Source organism: Condylostylus longicornis, unplaced genomic scaffold, assembly GCF_029603195.1.
Source record: "Condylostylus longicornis isolate FDR11 unplaced genomic scaffold, ASM2960319v2 ptg000131l, whole genome shotgun sequence".
Lineage (NCBI taxonomy): Eukaryota > Metazoa > Arthropoda > Insecta > Diptera > Dolichopodidae > Condylostylus > Condylostylus longicornis.
Genome location: NW_026578099.1, coordinates 274464 through 301300, shown reverse-complemented (window position 1 = coordinate 301300; position 26837 = coordinate 274464). Strand labels below are relative to the sequence as shown.

General features: G+C 29.1%; 1 protein-coding gene across 2 annotated transcripts; it reads left to right on the top strand.

The window, feature by feature from the left end:
• Positions 1-248: 248 nt before the first annotated feature.
• On the top strand, positions 249-26837 carry LOC129614971 (low-density lipoprotein receptor-related protein 4). Of its 2 annotated transcripts, none has more exons than XM_055529969.1 (25): positions 249-810; positions 924-965; positions 1032-1164; positions 2084-2156; positions 4364-4506; positions 4680-4757; positions 4823-4869; positions 7141-7253; positions 7320-7441; positions 9914-10105; positions 10170-10905; positions 10964-11274; positions 11327-11745; positions 11818-12033; positions 12089-12366; positions 12436-12729; positions 12806-13303; positions 13425-13577; positions 17543-17934; positions 17996-18121; positions 18199-18316; positions 18373-18817; positions 18875-19035; positions 21094-21257; positions 26641-26837. In XM_055529969.1, the coding sequence occupies exons 1-24, from the start codon at positions 279-281 to the stop codon at positions 21205-21207; spliced, it is 5736 nt and encodes a 1911-aa protein (XP_055385944.1). In that variant the 5' UTR covers positions 249-278; the 3' UTR covers positions 21208-21257; positions 26641-26837. The 2 variants fall into 2 exon arrangements, with proteins under 2 accessions (XP_055385944.1, XP_055385943.1); XM_055529968.1 differs by having other exon boundaries at positions 12433-12729.

The following is a 26837-nucleotide window of genomic DNA, read 5'->3' as shown; positions in this document are numbered from 1 at the left end:
CTTAATTATGTATTTTTCGTAATTAGTTTTAAGAGCTTTTCTTATTTTAAGTCTTATCTTATAAAATATTAGGAAATGTATATTATGGGTGTGTTTTTGAAGAAAAAAAATAAACTTAAAATATCTCACACACAGAATGGAACACAATTTCAAAACTACAGGTGTAATACCTGCAAGGCTTGCAATGCAAGCACACACGACTAGTACATATATGAAAATGCTAACATATTTTTTTTGGGTTTTTAGCATTTTCTACAGATAAAATTAAACCAAATAATATGATGAATGAATCAAAGCACAACATACAATCTGTAAAAAACACAAAAAGCATAGAAGTAGCAAAAGCAGCGCATAACTCCCAAGGAACTAAAAATCACGATTTTGTATACTCCATAGACCTTAGAACAAATGATTCTGTTCGCGGTATACCCAATAGAAACAGTCGTCCAGATTATGGCGTAAAAGACGATAATAAGAGAACTGAGAACATCTTAAGAGGAAATGACAAAGCTTTTCTTCCTCGGATTACTGTAGTTCAAGATGAATCATCATTATTAGAACAAAATTTACCATTATTGTGCACAAAAACATGTGCAGATTGGGAATGGTTGTGTCCTTTATCATGTTCTTGCATACAAAAAAGTGAAAGATGTGATAAAACAATTCATTGTTTGAAAGAAGAAGATGAAAAGGATTGCGACAAATATGGAGAAGATATTAAAAGATTTACTGCGAATTGTGAAGCTTCCGGTTTGCATGTAATGTGTCCTAAAACATACAAATGTATACTAAAGCAATGGTTATGTGATGGTAAGTTTCTGCGTTTCAGCTTCATTTATGTAAATATTTAAAATATTTGACAACAACTACAAATTAAGTTATTTTTCACGATAACTTTTAATTTATTTTCGCAAAATTTCCAGGGGACAATGATTGCGGTAATCATGAAGATGAGAGCAACTGTGGTAAGAAAATTCGTAGCTTTAAAAATTCTATTTATTTTACAAAATATTTATTAAAATCCATTAAAGGAGATATACATAAGAACTGTACAAGTGACCAATTTCAATGCCAAAATGGATTTTGTATCCCAAATTCATGGATATGTGATGCGGAAAACGATTGCGGTGACCTTTCAGATGAAACGAACTGCAAATCATTTGCGTGAGTACATTGAATGTCAATAATAATATATGGGAAATTCCAAATTTGAAACTGCTAGAACGATGCCACTAGCTTTTCTCTTTGCACAGAACAGTAAAAAACTTAGAAGGTAGTTTCAACAATGTTTAGAATTACCATCAAATAACTCAAGCTTCTTGCAAATTTAAAAAATTTGCTAATCTTTTTATGATAGTACTTGTTATAAAAATTATTCAAAAACCAATGCTTTGTGAACTTCTTCCTTTTAACAAATGAAAATATTATTTTTAAAAACAATTTTCTACAATATTTAAGCCACTTTCGTTAATACGCCAAAATATTTTAAATTACAAAAGAAAATTAGAAGAAGCGTTAATATAATAATCGAATTCAAGGTTTAAGTGAGCTCAGCTTGTGAATGTTAGGCACTGAAAAATCAAATTTTACAAATTTCAAAGAAAAAATATTTGTTCTAACGAAATAATTTATTTATTAGTATCTAAAATCTGCCAAAAATTTCAGACTTTTACCGTCTAGAAGACTTTGAAAAAAACGGCTTTTAGATAACGTTTAATTTTAACGGTCATATTATCATTTCAATGTTTAAAAAATTCTATACCGGGGTATAAAAGGCAATTTGCTTCCACTCTGCGTATATGGAATTAAACTCCTTTATGGAAACAACTCCTTTCTTTCAATGTGTTTTGGAAAATTGGTAAAAATGATACTGTTAGAATACCGACGGAAAAAATTCAAAACAAATTAAATTTTCAAATTTTAATTTTAATTTATTAGATAAACTATCTAGCTATAGGTTAATCTACTTCGATAAAACGAAAGTTTATATATGTACTCAAAATTCTAAAATAATTTATATGAACGTCTGAATCTTCCCAGAAATTCAAGTTGTTTTAATAAAACTCTTTTTTTTCACGTTTAGTTGTACTTCAGAAGATTTTCAGTGCGATGATGGCTCCTGTGTTGCGATCACGTATCAGTGTGATGGAGATAGGGTAAATTTTATTTTAATAAGAAAATATAATTATATTTAAAAATACTTTTCATAAATATCAAACTATGTATTTTCAATGTAATATTAGACTTAACAAATTCCTATTTATTTTCTTTTTATTAAAATATTAAAAAACAATGGGTTTATCCGCACTGCTGTTATAATATTTCTACTGTTTTGAACTTTAACCACAAATATTAGTCAAAATATTGAAATAAATTCGACCTTTAAATTCTCATAGTAATTTTCAATTTATTTTATAAATTTTCCATCTATTTTATAAAATTGAAGAAAGAGAATAATCTCTCGTTTTTCACCCCCATTTAATTTCTTCGATTTGTTTCTTCTTCAAAGCTAAAATGGTTTATTATTTTTCATATTTTCGAATGGAAAACTCTCTGCATAATCCTTCTATAAACCAAATTAATAACTCAAATTATTATAAAAATAAGTTTGAAACTTTTGCAAAACTTTCTTGATGTTTTTTTAGATATGCGTACTTTTGTTATTTTAGCTCAATTCAGCTTAAATTTTCAACATTATAATTTACAGCTTACAACTTTTCACCGAAACTCAAAATGTTTTTTATTGAATACTGGAAAGAGATGTTTATTTTTTATATTAAATAAATTTTTAAAACACAGTGAATTACATTTAAAACCCAAATAGACTTACAAAGCAGATTTGGTATATATCACTATAGTCTGAACAATTTAGTTGTGATTGAATAAGTTTCTAAGATTGCAGTTGCTTTAAAATTTCAAAAAACATTTGATAAAAAACGGAAAAAAGTTTGGTATAAAGACAACCAAAAGTTTGGTATATTTAGTAGGGGCTGTATAAAACCTCTGATTGACTAAAATAGTATTGCAGAATCATTATTGTTAGTATACCTTTTCTTTTTATTTTGTTTTATGAACCACGTTTAACTATATTAATATATATTACTCTAATATTGCTTTTGTGTAATGTACTTCATTTTTCTCTTTAACTCTTCAAAAAAATTTTTTTTCCTACGTACATTTGCCGAATATTTTGGGAGTTAGATGCACATTGCACTTTAGTTTATTTTATTAGTTTATTATCGCTTAATAATTTAATCTGCTTAATAGTTTTATCTGAACACTCATGTTCCTCATCCTTTATCTAATAAAGATGGAATTGGAACTCCCATCACTTGAAATATTGGAAAATTTTTGAAAAATTTTTGGAAGAAATAAAATTTAACAATGGTAACGACCTAAACATATAGTGCCAATATATAATAATGTACTTATACATGTAGAACCAACAAAATATGTAAGAACTCCCCTCCCTTCAAGAATTTTATTTTACACTAAGTTTTTTTGTAAACAAAAGGTGGGATAGCTCTTATTATTTCTTGTGCATAAGAAGAAGATTTTATTATTTCTTCAGTTTTCATTATAGTTAAGAATTATACAGTACAAAAATATCAGTACAGTGGAAATATCCGCACTCAACATTCTTAGTAATCCCCAAATATTTCCTAAAACTTCATACAACAAGTGAAATTATCCATATACTCGTAACAAAAGTAGCAGCTTGAAAAATATAATCCCTATACTTGCAAGATTTTTGTAACTTTGTAAACAATAACCGTTACGAATCTTAAAAATAAAATAAATTAGTCGAACTGGAACCAGTTCTAAGCCACTTTATAATTAAAATATGCAACTGGAAAGAGGTTTTCAGATCCTTTTCTTTTAAAAGTATTTTAATATTTGTCAAAACAAACAACAAAAATGTTATATGCGAAATACAAGAATATAAAAATAGTTGTGTACAAATATAAAAATATTTTTATACAACTAAATGTAAAGTGGAAACATATAATATGTTTCCACTTTACATTTAGTTGTATATTAAATTTTTGTCATTGTAAATAATTGTTGTAAATCTGTTCTATCGTTGAACAATAAACAATGATAATAAATGATAAAAATTTAATGTATTTGAAATAGAAATATTAGTTAAAATTTTTTCGTTTTCTAAAATCAAAAAATTAGATATGTCTTTCAACATTCCTGTATAGTAATATCAACCTAATAATTTTTTATGCTGATTTTAAATCTTGCATGGTTTGTTTTAAATAACACCTGATGACAAATAGTATTTGAACGGCAGATTTTGCCATCAAAACTTATTTAAACCTAAATTTATGTGAAATTATACTTCTTAATTTTTAAGGATTGTTATGATGGCTCTGATGAAAACAATTGTGAAATGTCCCTCAGAATCTGCCCTGAAGGAGAATTTAAATGTGAGGGAGCTGGTAAAAGTTCTGCAGGGTTCGGTGGAAGATGTATTCTGAATAAATTTAGATGTGATGGGTAAGTACAGCTTATATCAAAAACTTATTTGTATTAATTAATTAAATAATAAAAATAAGTATTTATGCACAAATACACAATTATTCATGTATGTAGAATAAAACTATACCTTAAAATTTAGATATTCAGTTACAGTTGATTATTTTTAATTTGTATGTTCTACTTCATTATAGTGAAAATGACTGCGGAAATTGGTCTGATGAAGAAGGATGCATGAAAAAAGTAAACAATTGTGCATCTGTTGAATTCAGGTAAGTTCTCGTTAATTGGCTTTCTAATTTTTGAGACACTTTAAAATCACTTTTATTTATTTTAGATGTGATGATGGAACTTGTATACCCAATAGATGGAAATGCGACAAAGGTAACTACAATTTCCTTAACTTAAAATATTCAGTTACTCAATTAACATATTACATATTCGATAAATCGTGTTTAAATTTACTGTAAATTCATGATTTTCTGTTTTTCTACTTTATTATAAAAAATTCTGAAGTTTAAATTCAGAATTATAAAAGGCTAAAACAAGTTTCGGTTTATACCAACTAAATTATACCCTGCACTTTGACAATCTAAGTTTTAAAATTTGCTTTTGTTTTCATTGTTAAATGGTACTATAATTACTCGAAACTGTCAAACCACTCAATAGAAACTTCTCTGATATTATGTCTGACCTATAATTGGACACACGACTTCCCAGTTTTATGAATCTATCTTTAATGTTTTTCCAAATATTTAAAATTTCTTTTTAGAGTTGCATTACAGGTAGCCGAAACTCTCAAATCATTCAGGGTCTTCAAACTTCGGCGATATGTGTTACAAATCTAACTCTATTTTTTTTTCTTTAATATTTTAAATTAGCTTTTCGAGATCTACGGTAACTACCCAAACCTGTCATCCATTCTACTAAAGCTTCAGGGTTACATCTGACCTGAAATTCTCTCTATTATTACCGACCATATTGTGAATACAATAGGTAGGTGATGTGATGGCAACAAATTTTGCATATCGAGTTTTCGGTGGGAACGCACTTGTCCATAGTAGAGAAGTGTAAATGAACTATTTTTAGCAACCTGTCGGTCTGTGTGTACGCGTGTATATCTCATGTTTGGCTGAACCGATTTTGATAAAATTTTATATGTAAGTTTATTTCAACTATGGCACGGATTGATCAACTTTTGGGATTACTATGGGCCAAATATAAATTTTCGCGTATATAAAGAGAAATGATCAACCGATTTAATTGAAATTTAATATTTAAATTCTTCGCATTAAAGTAATGAATCTACAAATTTTTTGGAAAGATTAGGGCTCGGAAACTGAACTGAAGGCCGATTTTACATTTTTTACCATATCTACGGAACGAATTGATCGAATTTCTTCAAATTTGATATTTGAGTTCTGGTTGTTACCGAAACTAACTGGCGAGCATTTTAGGAAATTCGGGTAGCACAAAGCGAAGTTCTACTAAGAACCAAATTTTCATTTTTCTTTTCTGGGTATATGTTAACTATAAGCTTAGTAATACCCTAAAAATTGTAAAGATGTATTTAACAGGCATTTTTACAATATTTTGTAACACTTTCACTTAATCAGACAGTATACATTGCGGTCGGCTATGTGCTGACCATATCAGATTTTTTTTTATATTACAAATTTTCTTTTGGAGTACTATGGCAGTTACCCGAACCTGTCAAGCCATTCCTTTAAATTATATCCCTGATATAGTTTTGGTGGAATGGAAACTTTATCACATATTAAGTCCTGGAGGTGTATAATTGGACGCGCGACTGCCAAGTTTCATGAATCTAGCTTTATTATTTTTACAAATATTTAAAATTAACTTCATTTCATTAAAATTTTTGGAATATATGTAGAACGTGATTGGACACACCTTTACAAAATTTGATATAAATATCTCTATTAATTTTTGAAATATTTAAAAAAACCTATTTTAGTTGTATGGCAGCTCCCCGAACCCGTTGTCCGAATTGGTCCAATTACAATAGCAGTCGTCGTTGACAAATAAGAAACAATTTGTGAAAGTTTATTTTCGATTGTATTATTCATTTTGGAGTTATCGTGCGATGGGACGGACGGACGGACATGTCTAAATCAACGCAGAACTTAACGCTAAGCAAGAATATACATATCCATTCGGGATGTATAAGACTGCATAGAAATCTATAGAACTGTTCGGAAATGTAAACAAAATTTAATTAATTTGATCTTGCAAAATTCAAACGTTATCATAAAGAAAATAAGGATAATTTTTACTAAGAGTTATAAATATTAATTTAAATAATATTTATGCCAATAACCTGTAATTTGTAGAATTTTTGTTTTTTAAATCGGCATTCTATTTTTAATGCATTGGCGTACTATATGAAGATACAAGGAAGTATGTACACCGATCGATTAAAATTCAAAGTAATTCGACAATTTTAAAATAACAAGGTCCGCCAAATAATTATCCAAAATTTTGTTTCTCTTAAGATGAAAGTATAAAAGGATATCACAAATTGTGATATATTTGCAATAAAATATTTTTTGTTTAAATGTTAAACTACACTTGCTCTTTAAATTTATGTAATATTATGTAAATATTTATATTTTTTGTTTCATTCTATTACAGAACAAGATTGCGACGGTGGAGATGATGAAAAAGATTGTTTAGAAACAACAGATAGTTTTCCTAAGATTTGTACTGAAGATGAATATGCATGTAAAAATGGTCGATGTATATTGGTAATGTTGCCTGAATTTTGTTTATATTTACATTCAAATGAATATTTATGTTTAATTTTTATTCAGAATATATGGCTTTGCGATGGTTTTTCGGATTGTTCTGCAAACGAAGACGAAACTGACTGCGAATTAAGTTGTGATCCCGGACAATTTCTATGTTCCTCAAAACAAAATACGACAAACTTAAAGTAAGTTCAGTGAAGTTTGGAACATAATATAACACTTTTTCAAATTATTTACTAAGCTTCAATCATTTCTTAGTAATTAAATGAAGTACAATACAGCTTTCAACATAAATATCGTAAACGATATCCATAAATGACCACGTTTTAGATGAAATAGAATTTAGGAAGCAAAAGGATTTAAAAAGTTTACCGAATTTTAAGTTTTAAATACTTTACATTTTAATATTTTTCTATCCAATAAGTCATTAAAAAAAACAAATTAACTCAAAAAATTTAGTATTTAAGAAATCCTTTTAAATAACGTGTTAAAAAGTAAAAAATAAAAAGGTAACGTACCGAATTTATATAGTGTCGTATTTACGCTCTGGGAATTCAAGATCTCTTGTTTTAAAAAACCATAAATTTCGCCATGGCATTAAATGTTGAATTGCATACTAAGCAACTTTGACTTGGACTAACCGACTTTGGCTTGGAGAAAATCGATTTAGAAACAGTTTACTGCAATAAGTTAGACTTTAGGCTTTAAACAATTATGAGTTGAAGCAAACATTATTGTTTATTATTATTGTTTAATTCTTGCTTAAAATATTTGTCAAAAATAATTTGCTTTATGCTTTTAGGTGTCACATTAAGGCTGTCTGGTATAAGAAAGTTTTTAAAAACTTTTAAAAATTTTATAAAAATCACATACTCGTATTTACAAAGTTTTTAATGTTTTTTAGGTTTTCCGTCTGATTTTTTTTTTAAATAAAAATTTTTTTTTTTTGCGAGAAATTTCGTCATTGTTTCTCTTTCTAAAGTTTTTTCAAGTTTTATTCCAGACGTATTTATTGAACATCTATTTAGGATTGTATTCAAAGCGCTGCTAATTTTTCTGAGCTGATAAATGTCAAACTTTTACCTTGATCAAAATATGTCTTTTAATCCCATGACAAAACAAATAAAACTTGTAGAAAAAAATAACATCCTCTTTACGGGATCTCTTTAGAAAACCTACCCCCTTAACTTCACAAATAATTTTAAAATATTTTTGCCCACTTCAGAAAGATTTAGAGAGGCAGATTTTGCGAGATAGATGTGATGCATAGATATAGCAAAGACATTGGCTCCATGCATTGAACGAAATAGGTCATTTCCTTGGAATTTCGGCAAAAATATATTGAAAAGATCATTCAAATTCATCCAATTTGTGCAATTATATAACACAAAATACTTCCCAAAAACCATTACACAAAATAATTTTGATTAATAATCTCACATCATAAATGATCTTACACACACATATTGTGTATATAACTACACATTCTTCTGTCATTAGATAAATCTTAATTTTGCGGAAGTAAAACGCATTACAAAAATCCGATGTCGTCAGCACCTAATAAACCGCAACACGTATTGTCTAATTAAGTGAAAGTGTTACAGAAGATTATAAAAATGTTTTTTAAACACCTCTTTCCGATTTTTAGGGCGTTAATAAGCTTTTAGTTAACATACCTAGAAAAATGTAAATTTGGCTCTTAGTAGAGTTTTGCTTTGTGCCATCCATATTTGCTGAAAAGGTCGCCAGTTACTTTTGGTAACAACCAAAGCTCAAATATCAAAGTTGAAAAAATTCCATCAATCCATTCCATAGATATACAGACAGACCGACACCTCTCTAAATATAGTTTATTTACGTTTCGATATTTCATGAAAACTCGATATGCAAAACTTGCTGCCATCACATAACCTTCCTTGTTGTATGCAATGCTGTCGGTAAAAAGTTGGGTCAAACCAATTTATAAATGGTGGTTTGGGGCTGGTGTTAAAAGTCTCAAGACCATCTTGGAGTTATTTAGGATTTAGGGATATTTAGGAGGGAGAGTTACGAATAACACATAGCGTACTGGAAGAATCATGAAATATTTTTTTACCATTGTTGCTATTTATATGAACCGCATAAAAAGCCATTAACAATGAGCCAGTGATACTCTTAATATAAAATAATACTCTAAACATAAAGAATTGCTATCGACCTTAAGCACATTTAGATTCTAAGCCGCCTAATTTTTTTATTATTTACTTTTTTTTATCTAAAGAAAAAAGTATGAATTTCGTTTATTTTACTTAAGTAAAGAACTTCACTTTTAAAAAAAATTAAATTAAAATTCAAATGTAAAATTTTACACAAACGATTTTTTTATAATCATGCGCCTACAATTAATAAAAAATTAAATATAAACAAAAAAAAAACTAGAATAGAAAAACATTCTATAAAGAAGGCAGCTGTTTGAAAAGACCGAGTTGACATTGTATATTTATAAAATTGCTTCAGTGAACCTAATTAATAAAATTATTTATCCGTACGAGTATCATAAGATTAATACGGTTAACTCTACTTTTCTGATTCTGGCACGGATAAAAACAAGATAGCTTTTTATATTCAAGAAAAGTACATAAAATGATGTTCATAAAATGATATTTATATTTTCACAGAATTTGTGTACCGCAAAAGCATATTTGTGATTCACACGAAGACTGTCCTAATGGAAATGATGAAAAAAACTGCCCGACAATACAAAATTGCCCGAAAAATTCTCAATGCGAACAACTTTGCATCACTACACACAAGGGAGAGAAGGAATGTGCTTGTCGGTCAGGATTTTTACCCCATCCAAATAAGAAAAGGTATTTTCATCAGCAAACATATTAGAATTATTAAGAAAACCACATAAAATTATTGTTTTTTTAGCTGTGTAGATATAGATGAATGTCAATTTGTTAACAATCCTGTTTGCTCACAAAAATGTTTTAACACAAACGGCAGTTTTAGATGTGGCTGTGAAACTGGTTATATTTTGCGGCCAGACTTGCGGACATGTAAAGCTCTTGGGGGTGCTGTTCAATTATTAGTAGCAAATCGTTGGGATATCAGAAAAGTAAAACTGGGAAAATATCAATTTTCTTCTTTGGTTAAAGGATTACACAATGCTATTGCTTTGGACTTTCATTTTGATAAAGGACTTCTATTTTGGTCTGACGTATCGACTGATGTTATAAAAGTAATAAGCTTAAATGAAAGTGGAGCTAACAGGGATGTTGTAAAATGGGGTCTTGAATCTCCAGTTGGTATCGCAGTAGATTGGGTCCACAACTTACTCTTTTGGACTGATTCTGGTACAAGAAGAGTAGAAGTTTCTGATTTTGACGGGAAATTAAGATCAGTGATAGCTGCTAATGATATAGACAAACCTAGAGCTATTGCGGTTCATCCAGGGGAGGCATTCGTTTTTTGGACGGATTGGGGTCCTAACTCAAAAATTGAACGAGCTTACATGGACGGTTCAGATCGAATACCAATTATAAACAATGGAATCACTTGGCCAAACGGGTTGACCGTTGACTTCACTGCAAGTAAGATTTATTGGGCTGACGCTAAACATCACGTTATTGAATCATCGAATTTTTACGGTTTTGAACGTACAAAGGTAATGTTCGCAAAAATCTTATTCTAATATAATTTTTTTCTAATATATTTTGTTACAGGTTTTAAGTAACAACTTGCCTCACCCCTTTGCACTAACTATGTTTGAAGATACACTTTTTTGGACTGACTGGAATACCAAAAGTGTTTCATCTGTAAATAAAATAAATGGAAAGCATTTAAGAACTGTTCATGCTGATTTTCATTTCCCAATGGATATTCACGCATATCACAAAAGTAGACAACCACATTTTGAAAATAGATGCACTGAAGATCAAAGAGGATTTAAGGGCGGTTGTTCACACATTTGTTTGCCAAACAAAAATTCTCGTTTATGCGGCTGCCCTCTAGGTTTAACATTGAAAGAAGATAAGTAAGTTTATCTTTGTCAAATAATATGAAATAAATTTATGTTCAAATTCCAGGAGAACGTGTAATACAACACCAGAAAATTTAATTATTATTGCAAGAAAAAAAGATATCCGGCTTAAAAAAATGGATTTTAATTCTTCATCGTACGAAATCGACATGATTATACCCCTTGATGGAATAAAATCAACAATTGCTATTGATTGGTGTAGTAAAACTGATTTCATATATTGGGCAGATGTCGAAAGAGGCTCCATAAGTACCGCACATATTAATGGAAGTTTCCAAAAAACCGTTATTTCAACAAATATCATGTCTCCGGTTGGACTAGCTTTAGATTGGATTACTAATAAATTATACTGGACCGATTCAGGAAGTCAGCGTATTGAGGTCGCGACAATAGATGGGAAGTTTAGATCTATCCTAATTTGGAAAAATTTAACGAAACCCAGGGATATTGTGTTAAGTCCAATACGTAAGTTTTGCAACAGTTTAATTTAATTTTAAAGCAATATTTGTAATTAAAATTATATTTTATTAACTTAAGATGGATTTATGTTCTGGTCCGACTGGGGATCGAGACCGTCAATTGAGAGAGCTTATATGGATGGAAAAAGTAGGACTAAAATTGTATACACGAATCTAAAATGGCCAAATGGCATTGCAGTAGACGCAGAATTGCAGAAAATATACTTCGTAGACGCTGGTAAAAATGTACTCGAATATGTTAATTTTGATGGTTTCCAGAGAAAACTGATTTTAAGTACTGTTGGCTGCATTGAAATTATTGTGTTTTTCATGATTTATTTTTTAAACAGGAGATCTTCCTCATCCTTTTGGCCTTGATGTGTACAAAGATACCGTTTTTTGGACGGACTGGACTGATCGAAGTGTACTAATTGCTGACAAACTATCTGGAAATAATAAACGAATTCTCATGCAAAACACTACCGAAATCATGGATGTGCAAGTATTTCATCGTTCACGACCGTATATTCGAAGTGACTGTTCTTCTAAAAGTGCAGGTTGCTCTCACCTTTGTTTGCTTAATCCAAATAATTTTTCATGTGCATGTCCAGTTGGCACAAAACTTAAGGTAAAGGACTTAAAAAAATCTAGATATAAATAGAAAAATTGCAAGTAAGTTTATCTATGTTTTCAGAAGGATATGAAAACGTGTGAAGAAATCCCAACAACCTTTATATTATTTGCGCATAGAATTGATATTCGCCAAATATCTTTAGACATGGATTATTTAGCCGACGTAGTTTTACCTTTGCCTGGAGTTACAAATGCCGTTGCCATAGACTTCGACCTGATAACTGGTAAAATTTTTTGGTCAGATACTTTTGAAAAGATAATAATGACATCATACATGAATGGCACTGGTATACGCCCAGTAATTAAGGGAAGTATAGACAGCGTGGATGGGATAGCTGTTGATTCCGTGGGAAGAAAGGTAAAACTCAAAATTCAAAGTAATGACAAAAATCATTGCATTTCTATATAAAAGCTATTTTTACTTTTGTTTTTAGCTATATTGGACTGATGCTGGACGTCATACAGTAGAAGTTAGCAATTTGGATGGAACCTATAGGGGTATTATAGCCTACAGAAATCTTGAAAGTCCGCGGGGAATAGTTTTAAATTATGAAGAAGGTTTGCTTTTTTGGTCTGATTGGGGTAATTATCCGAAAATTGAGAGATCTAACATGGATGGTAGTTTCCGTATCAAAATAGTGACGGCAAACATAGGTTGGCCTAACGGTCTTACTTTAGATTCCCTTGAAAAAAGAGTCTACTGGGCAGATGCAAATTTTAAAAGAATAGAGTCCTGTGACTATGATGGAAATAAAAGAAAAATTGTACTTTCTTCTTTAGCGCACCCCTATGCAGTTGCTGTAATGCTAGACGATGTTTACTGGACTGATTGGAAATCAAAATCCTTACAAAAGGCGTCTAAATTAACTTTTTCGCAATCAATTAATTATACGGAGAATATGGATGGATTGATGGATATAAAAGTCATTAAGGTACAAATTAGCCCTTATATGTTTGTAATGATATTTTCAATTCATAAAACAAAATTTAATTAGAGCGTATTCTCAACTTTTGAATATTATAATATATAATATAAATAATTCAAATTTTTAGCGAGATGTTGTTCTTCCGCCAAATATATGTGAAAGTAATAATGGTGGCTGTAGTCATCTCTGTCTTCGAAACAGCAGAGGCTATTCGTGTAAATGTCCAACTGGATTGAAAATGAAGCCAAAGGGTCAATCAGAATGTGAACCTTTACCAGAGGTGGGACAAATCGCATTTAAAATATAACATTTATTTTAAAGTTTAGTTAAGTAAAACTGTTTTTGAATATAATGAAACTATTTTGACTGAAATGAAACACAATTTTATATGATTGAAAATTATATAGTTCTATGTTGATATCATTTTAAATTACACCGTAAAGAACGTATTCGTAAAGAATACTAAGTCAAATTTATAGTTTCACTATTATAAAAGTTATAGATATTAAATTGTCTCTTTATTAAAGGTTAGTTAAACTGTAATAATAAAAATGAAACATAATACAGGTATCCCTTGTATAACGCGGTACTTATACAACGCGTTTTCGATATAACGCGATTTGGAAAAAAAATCGGTTTCAGTACAACGCGAAATTCGGACTTTTATAACGCGAAGTTGAAAATCCCAATATCCGATAAAAATATCTTTATCATTGTTTTCACAATCATTTTGGCCATTGGGATGTGTATTCATATTTGTTTTCAATGTAAACCGGGAATTTCCCATTTTTGCCTTCGAGACGCTCCTCCTATAACGCTCACAACTTTCTCGAAGTAGGATGTTTGAAGACAGCGGAACAGATTAATTATAATGAAGTTTGTTTTAGTTTTTTTTAAATTTAATTATATGTATGAATCTATTTTATTTTGTTTTTTGAATTGTTATTATTTTTATTTTATGGTTTTAATTTTAAAACAAAATCTGAATTTTAGTTTTGAGTTGAAATATATGTTATTTCTTATTAAATATGTATTTTATTTTGTAAAAAAACTTATTGGAACATAACCCCCAAATTTATATGAAAACTAAGTCTTATATAACGCGAATCACATAACGCGGAATTTCCCTGGAACCAGTGCTGTAGTGGAGGGTATACGGGGGTATACGCCGTATACACTATGCTTTTAAAAATTAGATAGCGCATACCTAGTGGTTTTACTTAAAAATAGCGTATACCCTATGATTTTGTTCAAATTTCTTATTAAAAATTTATTATTTTCTTTCTTTGTAATAGTAAAAAAAAAATGATAATAAAAATTGTACTGAAAAATTGCAAAAAATTTTCAAATTAACAATTCACACAAAATATTTCATTAATTTAGTAAAAATTTCTTGGGAAAAATATATCAACTACATAATATATGTTTGTACAAATTAATAATCAAACAAGCCTCCTTTAACGAAAAACGGAAAACGAATATAACCGAACCTTTAATTTTTGAAAGTGATAATTTTGTTTAAAACCACAATGAAATGAAAACTTTAAACTTTCCTAATATTTAAAAGTTATTATGTTTGCTTAATAGAAAATATGTTAAAAAATTAAAGTTTAAATAAAAATAAAGTTATATTTTCTGATGTTAAAATCATTTACAAAAAAAAGTAAAAACGACTTCTTCAAGATAGATGTTCTCTTATTACCAATGCTGTATTTATCCAGCAGTGATATAAACTAATACATAAACAATTTGGTTTTCGATTTAAAACGATTTTCTTCTAATTCTATACAATTGAAAATATATTTGAATTTTATCAAATACTCTTCTTTAACTAAAGTTGCTATGGTAACCATGCTAAACTACGTTATTGTGGACGTTAATTTTGCATATTCTTTAGTTTATTTGAAGTTAGCAAAAGCTGTTGACAAAATAACATTGATTTTCAAAAAAATATAATTTTGAAAACTTCTTTAAGTAAGTTTATTGATACTGGCTTAAAAGCTTATTTAAATTGTTTTTAATTGTTGATGAAAAGTTGGTGTTTGTGGTGTTTGTAAAAGTTATACGTGTATGTAATATTTTACGTCTTTTTTTCAAATAATAATATAATTAAAAATAACATTGTTTATTTTTACCAAAAATTTATATTCTCAATCGTATACCCTATGCTAATTTTACGACTACAGCACTGCCTGGACCGTAACTATCGCGTTATACAAGGGATACCTGTATAGAACTTTCAAACAAATTTATTTATGTATAATCAAAAGAGTTTTCGTACATTTTAATTTTTTAAAACACGCATAATAAATTCAAGTAAGGTTGGGGAGTAGAAATACCAGAAAACATGCTTGTGGCTCGAATTCACTAAAATTCGAAAAAATCCAAACCCGTTTGATCCAAAATGGACGGTTTCTGATTTACGTCTGATCCTAAACGGCAGTAGAAAAAACATGACAGAGTTAATAGTCATATAACTATATATAAATTAAAATATTTAGTTATACCTTATAACTAAATATGAAATATCCAATATTAAGAATATGAATGCTGATAAGGACTTGACTGAATATTCAAGATTTTCACAGAACTTGCCAGTGCAAAAAAAATTACTTAGCGAAATTAATGATCCCATTGGCACGAGCTCAAGCGTTTTAAGGTCTCCTTCTATGGGGGAAGTTAGAAGGAGAAGAATAGAAGGTTATAAAGTAAGAAAGTCTGAAGAAAGCAACAAAAGTAAAATCTCTGAAGGCAATGTAAAAAGCCCGTTACATCAGGAAAGTGGACCAATGATCGATTCGCGTATAAGTGATTTAGAAAACCTGTGCAGGGAATTCAAGGAGGAGATTTGCAAACTCAAGGCAGAAAATTTAGGATCATTGAAACAGCGACATTCAAACGGCACTGAAAATTAAAAAATACGTGTGGTCGTGTACGAAACAGATGAAGAAGAGTTGCTTAAAGAAATTGAATGGATTTTTAAAACCAAAGGAATCGCAAAAGTAGCTTTTGCGAAAGTGAATTAAAATATGAGAATTAAAATAACAGTTTTGAATAAATACTAATAGTTGATTAGCATTTAGTTGAACTAAAAAATTAAAGAAAATGAAGGACATCTGTAGTATAAGTAGTCTTATGTAGTTAAAAAAAGATCGTGACTATAAGAAATATATTACATAAAACTGGTTTCCATGGGCGTTCAGAAAAAACCTTTACTGTGACCTCAAATTCGTGCTAAAATACTTAATTTTGAGAATGAATATTTGAGTAACGAGTCAAAATATAGTATTTTTGGGTCAGATGGTCATTAAAAAGTATGGTGCAAAGTTAATTCAGAATTTAATAAAGCGAACATGGTGGTGGTAATTAATTGCATAGTTTAGAACATCCAGGTTACTGAGTAGGAAATTTGGTATCTATTGAAGACACTATGAATAAATTTACGTACCTAAACATTTTGTAAGAAAAATAGCTGAGTAGTGTAAGCTAAATAGGATTAAATGAAAAAAAATTGTTTTTCAACAAAGCATTGCTCGAAAATTGTTGAAGAATGGATCTTGTATAAAGTTGTATAAATTTTTCGGAGCAACTAAAACCACCATAAGAATCAGAAACGTCAAATCAGAATTAAAAATTGCAATATTGACTGAATGAGCCTAAATAATATCTGAAGATTATAAATATAGGTTGCATGAACTGGTGTTTTTACGCTGTTTAGATGCTGTTTTTTACAAATATTTTATTTCAAAATTCTACCTAGATTAGTTTTAAAAGGTTTTATAATGGAAAAATACAAAATAAGAAAAATAATATAAAGATCTAATGAAATAAAAAAAAAGCTAATAAAACGAAGCTGCATGTGCTGCACCTTTTTGAAAGTTTTGGAAAGAGAGACGCAGAATTATTTTTTTGTATTAAATGATGGATAAATTCAATAATAGGTTTTGAATTTGCTTAGTAATCTATTAAATCGAGTGCTGAATCAACATAGGACCCTGCAATTCTTTAGAGAAAAATTTTTGTAATTAATATCGGCTGTAACATTATTACATTATACTATACATTTAATACAGAATATTAGAAATTATATTTTTAATAAAGTATTATAAAGAGATTAAAGAAATTATATTTTTAGATTTATTAAAAAGCTATTTCATTCCTCCCTTCACTTTGCTAGTTTTTTAAAAGCTAGCAACAAAAGCAAAATTATATAAATATAAATAACTCTTGACACTATTTTTACAGGATTACTTATTAATCGCCTTAAGATCTGGTATTGGGATGATATCATTAGATTCAGATGAATTCTTAGATACTGTTTTGCCAATAGCTGGAGTGCATGGAGCTGTAGTTTTAGATTTTCATTACAATCATTCATTTTTGTACATTGCTGATGTGAATTTAGATGTTATAAGACGAGTGAATCTTCTTCACTTAGCTGACACTAAAACGGTCATATCAGAAAACATCCTAACACCGAACGGTATTGCTGTTGACTGGATTGCAAACAATTTCTACTGGTCCGACACAGACAGAAAAGTCATTGAAGTAGCCCGATTAGATGGAAGCAGTCGAAAAATGATTGTTAAGAAATATTTGAACGATCCTCGATCTTTGATAATTTATCCAAAATTAGGGTATACAAAAATTTTGGGAAAAGTTGAATGGTAAATATTTATGATTCAATTTTATCTACAGATATCTTTTCTGGTCTGATTGGGGAAACCCTCCAAAAATAGAAAGGTGTCTTTTAGATGGAACTAATAGAACTGCAATTGTTACCGAAAATTTAGGTTTTCCAAATGGATTAACCATTGATTTTACGTGAGTATTTTTCTTAAATCTACCACTTTATGAGAATGAAATCATAATTATCTTTCTAAATTTTGTTACTCTGATAGGAATGAATTCCTTCTTTGGGTAGACGCTTTACAAGACAGAATTGAAATGGCAGATTTCAACGGAAAAAAAAGAGAAGTAATTATACCTGTCGCAACACATCCATTCGGCTTAACTTCAGTAAATATAAAACAAAAAAATTTATTTTTTATTGTAAAATTTTTTTTAAATTTCAGTTAGATTCAGCTATATATTGGACAGACTGGTATAATAAATCGGTCTTTCGAAGTACTAAAAGTGATGGTCGATATCAAAATATAAAGGAAATAAGACATTCATTAAGTAGTGCTCTTGATGTTCGTGCAATTTCTAAGCGTCGGCAACCTTATACTTGGAATCAGTGTGCAAATAATAATGGCGGTTGCAGTCACATATGTCTCTATAAAGGTTCGGACTATGTGTGCGCGTGCCCCGATATTGCCGATAAGAGATTGTGTAGCACAGCTCCAAAATTTTTTGTTCCTGCTCGGTCTACTCCATATCTGAATGACAAGCCTAAAGAAAATTATAAGTTGTTTAATGAAAAAGAAGAAAGCTTAACGCCTTCAATTTTCAATGTTATCTTATTTTGGAGCATTATTTTTACATTTCTTTTTATAGTGATTCTAGTTGTTATAATAAGTATGACTAAAATTTGTTTTTCTAAATGATGAAGACTGAAACTTCTTTTACTTGTAGTTCTAATTACAAATAATAAAAAAAAATCAAATAGAAGATCGACGGGAATATCAAGATCATCTGTTTTAACTTTTACAAACCCTAACTATAACATAACAGACAGTGGATCTACAGGTGTTAGAACAACTATATGGAAACGGTTAAGATATGATAAGCCACAGGTAACACTTGCTTTATAAAAACCGAATCATATTGATTAAATAACAAATTTCAATCAATTATATTTCATTTTCTCGCTTTGTATTATTATTATTATTTTCGCAGTTTTCCGATTTTAAAAATGACATTTATAAAATCTCAAAATTCTATTTTATTTTTGAATAGCGTGGCATACGAACTATCAAATTATTTCTGTTTCTCAAAATAAAATAAAATCTGAATTATTGCATTTTTTTTTTGTAAATTTTATTTGTTACGGAAGTTCAGAAAATGCAACTCATATTTAATACAAATACAAACATATTTAAGACGCTTGCAGCTATGCACAGCTGTACATAAAATATAAATCTTCGTTAAAAACCTTATAAAACATTTGAGTCACGTCCTCAAGAATGTTAAACATACTTTCTTTTTGTCTAACGCCTTATTTACAATATTTGTTATTCTATGTAATCCTTAGTGGCTGAAGAATTACAAAAAAGGTGGATAAAAAGAAATCGTCCCAAAAGGATCCTCGGTAATAATGAAAGACTCCAAAAACGATTAATGTTTTTACATCAGATGAAGTAAAAAATAGTGTTACATACTCATAAGTAGCTTTCAACATTACAGAAGATTGCATAGATAAAAGACCTAAGGCATGAAATCTAGACATGCAAGACATGCTTTTAAAAATAGATGAAATCTCAATAAGATTTACTACTATGGAGAATATATTATATTAACGTATATCTAGCAAACCCGATGTGATTTCTGACAAATATCAGTAAATAAAATACGAATTGGTATGTGGAATGCAAATGCCGTTCTAAGTAGAAAGCGCGAGTTAGAGATATTTCTTTGAGCCAAAAATATCGATGTAACTATAGGAGGTGACTATAGTTCCATCGATATCGATGGATCATGGACGAAACTTTTATGCTGAGCGCTTTGAAGTGGTTGAGTGTAACTCAAAGAATTAATTCATCTGTTTCTGCAGTTGCATGAAGAAATTTCCGTTAAGTTAAATTATTAGTGTCATAAGCACATTGCTTATTAATTTCACAACTATGATGTTGTATTAGTAAAATTCATAATATAAATTCTAGTGTTTGTTTAGTGAAAGATTTTGTAATAGATAAAAACACTATGGATCTATTTACATTAATTTTCAAAGTATTCAATCGAATAAGGCCGCAGGTCTGATTCCATTATCTGGTGAGATAATAAGTCGCAGGTTTAAATTGGCAACGTACAGCAAAGTGTGTACATATGTATAACCAAATGATAAGGCCTACATGGACGTATGGCGTTGTGCCAATCAAACACACATTAAACAAATACAAACTTTCTAGAACAAGTTCCCTCGTAATAAGGTGGGTTCTCCCTATTACGTGCACAATAGTCACATTTATATGTATCTGAGTCTTCCAAGTAAGAGAGGAAATAAGAAACTGTGCCATGAAACATGAGGCGCATTTGGAACAACATAAAAATGTCGATAAAGTGAGTGGAGAGGGTTTGAACTAAAATACTGAAGCAAACGAGACCTCTCTATTCAGCTTAAAGTGCTATAACAGAACTTCCGTGCCTTCCACAGCACTTCAGCCTAAATATAGATACAAAAACGCGGTAAACCAAAACTAATTGGTAATTAGTTTGACTAGCATTGGGAGTTTATGACCATCCAGGTGCGTTTTAGGTTGCTCAAAATCTCCTATTATGGATAGGTCTGGCGACAGTGTTGATCAGCTTACTTTTGTCTTTCGATGATTTTTAGCACCTGGATTTACAAAGAAAAAGCAAATCATTTACTTGAGAGGAGAGACTTTTATCAATTTTCGTAACAAAAAAATAACATAAAAGTCAACAAAAAAGTAACTAATCGCGAAAACTAAGAAATTATTAATAATGGACATTAGAAATCATTAATCAGAAAACTAACGAAATCACTTATGATAGTCCAAGTTACTTAAGAGTTTCAATTAATTACTTTAACTAAATTTCTATCAATAATACAATTTTTGCATAATTATTACAAATTTCACATAATACATGTATTTTCTTTTTAATTCTTTTAGGAGAGAATTTACAAAGACAAAACCATAACTTCATCAGCGGCTCTAATGCCTTCTTCACCTTCCTTTACTTCTCGATCATCTATAAATAATTCAGTTTTGCCAACAATTACATGAATCGTGAAGAACGAACTTAGAACTGGTTTTAATTTTTATTAACAAAAAAGGTAAAAAAAAATTTTAATTTTTACTTTTAATTTTTAGCTTTGCATTTAGATGAGACATTAAGATGAAACATTTAACTATTTTTATTAATAACTGAAATTTATTTATTTTATTTATTTATTTATTTTATTAACTCAAAGAACCCAGTCGCTCGTACAGAGTGTTCATAAATCTAAATTGATACAATTCAATAACAATAACATTGATAAGTTCAGTGCAAAAAAACAATAACAATGCTTAAATTTAAAAACTAAAGTGTAATAGAAATGAAATAGATAAAAAAAGATAAAAAGATATATAAAATAACTAATTCAATTTTTGAAAATTCACTAATGTACATATAACAAACAGTCTACAATATAATGTATATAATGCAATTAAAATTAAAATTTTATATTAGATCGAAAAAATAATCATTCAATTTTCTTTTAAATTTTTTTACACACTTAATGTCTTTTAAGTCTTTAGGTAAACAATTGTAGTTATTAAATGCCAAATTATATAAAGTATCTTGGCTATTGAACCTTACACTGGAAGACACCAGCCTAATATTTACAACACCCCTTGTAGCATAATTATGACAGTTATTGTTGTACTGATACTGTACATTACTATGAATTTTTTCGACTACCATCAGATGCGTTTGAGTTGCCAACTTACTTTTGATAAGTAGCTCAATCGGAAGAATATTATGTTTTTTATGTATTTCATTACTCGACGAATGTTTATAACCATACAGATTTCATTACTCTGTATGTTTATAACCATACAGATTTTTAATAGCTTTGTTTTGTAACTTTTGTATTTGATCAATGTATTTATCGAAAGTGTTCCCCCATATTTGTATCGAATACATAACAGTTCTATGAAACAAACTATAGAAAAGTGGTCATTTCATTTTAAACGGAACTCTTTTGTTTATTATTTTAAAAATGCCAGCAATTTTTCTTCCCTTTTTAAGTTGTTCGTCAATATGCTTATTCCATTTCAAGCAATCATCCACAACAACTCCCAAATATTTGTAACTTTCAACTCTATCAATTTGACAATTGTCAAAACATATATTTATACTTTCAATCGTCTTGGGTTTAAATATCATATATTTCGTTTTTTTTTGTGTTTACAATCAATTTGTGCTTGTCCAACCATGCCTTAAAAACTTCCATATCATTTAGAATTTTTTCTTGTATTATTTCCAATGAGTTTTCTGAATAAACAATTACTAAATCATCAGCAAACATAAAAGGTGTGCCAACGAAATCCAAATTTAACAACCCACCAATATAAATTGAAAACAATGCAGGCCCCAAAGAGCTCCCCTGTATTACACCACAAGTATTATCACGTAGCTTGCTTTTGACACTTTCACACTCAGTAAATTGCTTACGTGTGGACAGATAACTCCTTAACCAATTATGCTCTTTACCCACAATATCGCATTCAAAAAGTATTCTTAGCATAATATTACGATCAACTTAGTCAAAGGCCTTTGAGACATCGAAATATACAGCAACAACTCTTTTCCCACTATCCATACCACGCCGGATTTCGGAATCAATCAAACAATGCAGCTCGTGTGCTAGACTCAGTCTTGAATCCGTACTGCCTTGTACTACTCGTATTTGTTAACCTGGCTTTATCCAAATATTCAGTTAACTGGGTACAGATATATGTTTCAACCAATTTACTGAAGGTCGCTGATATTGAAATAGGACGGAAGTTATTAATATCATTTCAATCTCCCGCATTCTTGTATATAGGTATGACTTTAGTAATTTTACAAATACTTGGCACAACCCCTTGGCTTACTGAAGAGTTAATTAATTTTCTTAGACAATCTAAAAGCTCATCTTTACATGCTCTTATTAAAGAACCTGTAATTATATCAGCACCATGTGTATGAGTAATAGGTAGTCTATCTATAAGACGAGATGTTTCATATTTACTAATGAATTTAAATTTGAATACATCTATAAATCTTAAATTAGAATAATAAATTGTTGCGGTTAAATTATTTGACATATCCAAGCCAATATCACAGTAATATTGATTAAACCGCACCACCTTGTCATATTTTTGTTTTTCACTTAGCTCATTATCAAAAAAGAACGGATTGGTTTTATAATTACTTGCACCCATTAGTTTCTTCACATAATTCCAGTTCTTTTTAGGATCATTTCCAGCTGAATCAAACTGGCATTTTTCAAAGTTTTCTCTTTTTTTTCTTTTCATAGTTGTAACTCTATTTAACCAGTACGTGGTAAACAGATTTTAAATACAAAGAACTTTTATTATCTGTTTTATTATCTGTTTACAAAACTTCTACATTCTTAAAGATAGAAAGCTGAAATTTAATACGTGCATAGATCTTTACTAGAAACTTATTTTCGTAGAACAAAATTTTTACCTATCTCCCCCCCTCTAGAATTTATACCCCCCAAAGACACAAAAATGGCCCATTTTAACTATTTGTTGCAATGAAACCATAAGCATTTTTGAAATTTTGAAAACGCAGAAAGGCAGCGGCTTGCTTTCCCTAGCGCGGTATACTATAGTTAAACTTTAGAAAAACAAAATGGCCGTTCAAATTTACCGTTATCTAAAGTCCTTTTTTTCCAAATTTTTGATGTCGTTTTTAGACATTAACAAATAGTTCATTTCGTTAGAAGAAAATTTTTTTCCATCTCCACTCCCTCTCAAGTTATCGCCTCTTGAAATTCGTAAAATTTGAATTTTTGACACGTTATATTTCCGAAACCGCAAGATTTTTAAAATTTCTATAAATGCGAAAAGCTAACCGTAAATTCCATGACATTAAAAAATATAATTATTTTCCTTAATTCACAAAATTAACCCTTAAAATCGACCATTATGTTAACCCCACTTTATATTTATTTTTGCTTTATTTCAAATACAGCATAAGTCGTTCATCCTAAATATATGCAACCCTAGAAATAGTTTCGTTTATGAATGAAAATAATTTTAATAGTGTGGTGGATATACATAGATTGTTTTTAAAAGCAGTATTTTCACTTGTTGAAGGGAAAAGTGCTACAATACAAACCATTGGTTTAACCCAACTTTATTTACATTTAAATTCTTCGGCAAATTAAAGAGCAGTCAATCACCTGTAAAAAAAGTCTTCGATGCTTACTCTATGTTACATTGTACCGAAGTTATAAGCGTTTATTTATACACAGCACATATATTTTGAGCTACAGCCTGTAATTTATTTATAACAGGCTGTATAGTTCAGAAACGAATATATCTTCCACTTCGTGTATAATGGAGATGTACATGGTTGCTTTCAAATTTGTGAATAATAAAATAAAGCACAATTTTAAATTAAACAGAAATATGAAAAATCATAGCCATAACACTCGCAATAAGTCATATTTTTTAACCTTATTATGATCGGCGAAGCGAATGACTAGGCGAGTCGAATGGACTAGGCGAATCGAATGATATTTTAAATTATGATCGGCGAATGCTTTCATTCATCAGATCGAAAATGTTGCTACCGCAAGACCTCAGAAAACCTACCGAAAATAATAAAGTTAACATTGTATATGTACATTGTTTTTGCTATTTTGCAAAAACAATTGAATTTTTCCATGCTTTAGCAATTACGAGGTTGTTGTTCATTAATAAATTTAAATACTCGAATTGTTTTTGGTTCGTTTTTTTCACGTTTAAATTAATATTAAACAATCAATATTTTTTGCAATAGTTTGTAGCATTTTATGAACTTACTTTACAGATAGTTTAGATTTTTTCATTATATCACTATAAATGGCATAATATCCAATAAAAAAAACACTTCCATATGCATTAATTTGATTTTTCATTCGTCAAGCTTGTCACATAGAATTTTCAATTGGCAGATTTTAGAGCTCATCCGCCAAAATTTAGGCGATTTCGCTAATCATAATACAAAAAATTCATATTCGCCAAAAATTTCATTCCATTCGCTGACTATAATAAGGGCCTTTATCTCTCTCTCTTCAGGAACGACAATCAGAGGAATAACTGCTTATACAAGTGTCTTAGGTTTTTAATGCCACTGCATATAGAAATCGAAAATATGTATTCATTTATTAAAAAAAAAATTATTGGAATTTTAATCATAATGATAAGTTTCCTATAAGTAAAATTTAAAACAGTAGTTCTATTGTTACAGCTATAGATAATACAATATTTTAATATAATGGAATTAAATATATATTGACAATACATATTGATATTAAAAACAATTGGTATCGAATTAAAAACTTTTTTAACTATCCATTTTACTAAGAGTTGGCAGGACTCCAAACAATTGCACCACATTTCGATAATTAGCTCATGAAAATTTCTTATTTTGTCTAAACGGGCAAATATAAAATCTTCAAAAATATTTTACTATTTCATTGTATGTACACAAATCTACGAATATTGAATTTTGGAATATTTTTAAGTTTAAATAATCTTTCCACATAACTTTTTGGTACTTAAGTAGACAGTGGTTCTTCCCACTTTGTAGCGGTTGCGATGTCTATCTTTGAAAATAAATGATACATCAAAATTCTATTAGCTACATTCTCTTTAGATCCAAGTGTCTTCAATGTTTCCATATGAAAATTAAAAACAACAATTTTCAAAGTGGTACTAATTGCGAATTATATCCCAGCCCAACATTTCTCACACTAAATATTTGCGAACATGAACATATTGACAATGAAGAGTAAACAATTATTATCAAGTCTTTAATTCAGGGCAATAAAGTAATTTTCTTCGTTAAAGCTTAAACATTGCAAGAAATCTAAGTCAATCTGAATATTTCCCTTCATATTTATTTAATTCAAGCTTGATAATCATAAATTTTTGTGAACTCTTAGTAGAAAAAAATTCAATTGAGTATTAACAAGAATTCGAAATAACAATGAGAATTTTACCCCATGAAAATTTAAATAAAATGGTTTTTCTTGATAAGAATTTTTTTTTATAAAAAAAACGGTTTATTTAATTTAGGGTTTTTTTATTTAGGGACTAAAATTACTTATAAATATAAAGATGATTTTACATATGTACATACTTTATTGAAAACCTTGTTTATTAAAAAAAAACAATTTACTTTCAGTAGATATACTTTATTATTTTCAACTCATGTAAACTTTTATTTGTGTTTACCGAATGTGCGGAACATAACAAGTGACGTAATTTTTTTGCAAAATATCGTAATGTGAGATTCAAAAGTAACACAAATGTAAAAATAACTCATTAAATATTTTGTGCAATTTGAGGAAAAGCAAACTATTTAAATTTTCAATAAAAAATAATTAAAATATTATAAATAATAATTATTCATAAATAATAAAATATTTTTTAAAAATTTTATTCTTTCAGATACTTTTAATAACGCATTAGACACCTCAGAGTTGTTTGAAATTGTATATTATAATTTATTAACGTTGTATAACAAATTAAAATTATATGTAAATTTGTATATGTAAAAAAATTTATAATTATTTTATGTTAATTTGACAATATCAACACTATGTATAAAAATAAAAAACTATGTTTAAAAATAAAATATTTTTAAT

What these genes read in the sequence shown, in the direction of transcription:
- LOC129614971 (XM_055529968.1), top strand. Translation starts at nt 279, where the DNA reads ATGATGAATGAATCAAAGCACAACATACAATCTGTAAAAAACACAAAA. An exon ending in ATCAGTGTGATGGAGATAGG is followed by an intron (nt 2,157 to 4,363) that starts GTAAATTTTATT and finishes TTAATTTTTAAG; the next exon opens with GATTGTTATGATGGCTCTGA. An exon ending in ACGGTTTTGAACGTACAAAG is followed by an intron (nt 10,906 to 10,963) that starts GTAATGTTCGCA and finishes ATTTTGTTACAG; the next exon opens with GTTTTAAGTAACAACTTGCC.